At 45.1% G+C, this 2,768-nt stretch overlaps 1 protein-coding gene across 1 annotated transcript; it reads right to left on the reverse strand.

Annotated features, from left to right (window-relative positions):
- Nucleotides 1-214: 214 nt before the first annotated feature.
- LOC107493342 (uncharacterized) lies at nt 215-1,012 on the reverse strand. Its single transcript, XM_016114439.1, has one exon. The coding sequence runs from the start codon at nt 1,010-1,012 to the stop codon at nt 215-217; it is 798 nt and encodes a 265-aa protein (XP_015969925.1).
- Nucleotides 1,013-2,768: the final 1,756 nt, after the last annotated feature.

Raw genomic sequence — 2,768 nt, forward strand, 5'->3', positions numbered from 1 at the left:
TCTTTGGGCATTCCTTAGCAATATGTCCAGTTCCTCCACATCTATAACAATTGAATGTTCCAAACAAACACGGCTTAATACCATGATCCTTCCCACATCGCTTGCATATAGTGTTCACCTGCACCTGTTGAGGTCGTTTGCCATTATCCTGCCTCGGTCTACCTCCGTTTCCACCCACAGAGCGAGCAGGAACGTTACCAGCTTGTGGATTCCTTCACTGTGGCACACCAGGTGTCTTGAAGTTTGTCCTTTGTGGTTGCCAATTATAGCTATTGTAGTTCCTTGGTGGAAATCCTTGACGACTTGCTTTAGAGGCAATTACCTTCTTAGCACATTCTTCCACTAACTTACACGTATTAACCAGCTCAGCAAAATCTCGTATCTCCAATGGGACTACTGAACTCATCAGATCCTCACGAAGGCCCCCTTCGAACTTCAAACACTTCCATTCTTCAAAGTCAGCAGGATTCCCTTGGCAGATCTTGGAGAAACGGCACAAGTCATCAAACTTATGGGCATATTCTGCAACAGTTGTGTTACCCTGCTTCAGCTGCATAAGTTCCATCTCCTTAGCGTCACGAGCTGCCCTCGGAAAATACTTCTTATAAAATTCATCCTTAAAAGTATTCCATGGAATATCGCCTTCTTCTTGTTGCAACAGTCGTTGTATCCCCTGCCACCAATGCTCAGCTTCTCCTTCCAGCATATAAGTAGCAAACTCCACGTGCTGGCCTTCCGGAACATGCTGTGCTCGCAGTGATCGTTCGATAGCTCGAAACCAATTGTCAACATCAGTCGCAACAACTGTACCTTTAAACTTAGGCGGTTTAACTTTCAGAAAAGTCGCAAGGCTCATAGGTCTTTCGAGATGCCCTAAGTTATTCTCATCATTTCCACTATCTTCCCCATGCTCATTCTCATTCTGGTTTCTCACTCCAAGACGATCAACAGCCCTAGCCGCTACTACTGCAGCCTCACGCACTGCCTCAGCCACAGCGTTCATGGTAGTCATAAACGTCTCATGTTCTCTCTCGTAGTTAACATTAGGAATTCCTTCCCGTACGCCTCATCTCTGTGAACCCATCGTGGTCCTGTTCACACCAAACAATCATTATTAAGGTGATCAGTCTTAACACTTCAAGTCAAGTGTGAACATTCCCAGAATGAAAACACAGAGACAATCATGCAACACATATCACATAGATATCCTATAAGCATGAGACAAACAACAGAGTATGCAATGAAGCATAGTCAGTCCACTCCCCAGGCTGTATTGGGAACGAACTGCTCTGATACCAACTTGTAACGACCCAACTCCCAGTATGCCATGATCATACAAGAAGTTAAGTGCTACTAACTTATCCTTCCTAATTGTTATCTATTATTTAATATTTGAGCCTGTTCCTTGTTAGAGCGATGCCAATTTTACAAGTAATTTTTTTTATTTGTTACGGACGTTCAGGTAAAATAAACAAGCATACAATGAGAGTAATAGAAAAGTGGCATAAAGAAACAAAGAAATACAGCTGATAATATACATCATGTACATTATAACAAAACATGTAGTGTTTAAACAAGATCAAGTCAGTTTACATCCTCGTCATCCTACGTAGCTAATATTTACACGACACTCCCAGGGCCTGGCCCATACAAAAAGCTGCTAAACTAGCACCCAGGCTAGCCTAACCAATATATAGATCCTAGCTCTCGGGTGTACTAACACAAGTGAGAGACTAACTATCAGATAATGTTAGACTAGAGTGTCATCAAAAGAATTCCCCTTCCGCAGTCAAACTATATCTACTCGTGGCCATTCAGAGAATTGCCGTGAGGCTCGTCCATCTCCTTGTCCTGCTCTATCTCTATCTCAGGATCCTCCTCCTCCTCATCATCCGCAGCTAGAACTATACCCTCAGATCCACCAGAAACACTGCTGTCACTATGTACAAAACCATTCACGAGCACATGTCCGTTCGTGTATATAGGAGCTACCCCATCATCCGGTAGCGCCGGCTCATCGGGCTGTGGAAAGTCAGGGACCGGCTCAGGGGGAAAGTCCCACTCTGGTGGTATCACAGGTACGTAGTCACCAGCTAACTCGGGCTCATCAGGAATGATAGGCTCAGGTTCTACCTCATTCAAAGGTTGAGCTGGTATAGGGTGCTCGGGGTCATCAGGAAAAGGATGTACAGGTGCGTCAGGATGTAACCAGGATAAGGGAAAGTCGTAAGGAGCATCAGGAGAGAGTAATGCGCAGACAAGAATGATGCATGTCTAGTCCTAGTGCAGGTAATGAGCTCATCTGTCGGTTACTAACCCGCTCCCGACGTTATCCAGCAACCTTTGTCTGGATAAGGCTTTCCTATTGGCTATACCCCTGTGTACAGGAAATAACCCCTCTGCCACCACAGGGTCCACTGCACGCAGGAAATAACACATCTGCCACTGCAGGGATGTATGCCGACACACCTTCTGTATACAGGAAATAACCCCTCTGCCACTACAGAAATGGAACAGGTGGTCACGGTACTTCTGTAGCAGGAAATAACCCCTCTACCTTACAGAATTAAAACATGGATCTGTACCGCAGGAAAGCGTTCTCAGTGGTCGCACCACCATCTATCTGACTGCCTTCACGCAGCAGATCATCACACAAACAGCTCAGAAGTTGCCATAACGCAACAAATGATTAAACACATCTCTTGGGTTGCCTCAAGCAACAACTAAATATCTCTTGGGTTGCCTTAATGCAACAGATGACCTCTCAA

The sequence above is a fragment of the Arachis duranensis genome, chromosome 6 (genome assembly GCF_000817695.3).
Source record: "Arachis duranensis cultivar V14167 chromosome 6, aradu.V14167.gnm2.J7QH, whole genome shotgun sequence".
In the NCBI taxonomy this organism is placed as follows: domain Eukaryota; kingdom Viridiplantae; phylum Streptophyta; class Magnoliopsida; order Fabales; family Fabaceae; genus Arachis; species Arachis duranensis.

Bases quoted from the DNA above. Each gene is read 5' to 3' on its own strand.
- LOC107493342 (XM_016114439.1), bottom strand. From the start codon at position 1,012: ATGACTACCATGAACGCTGTGGCTGAGGCAGTGCGTGAGGCTGCAGTA.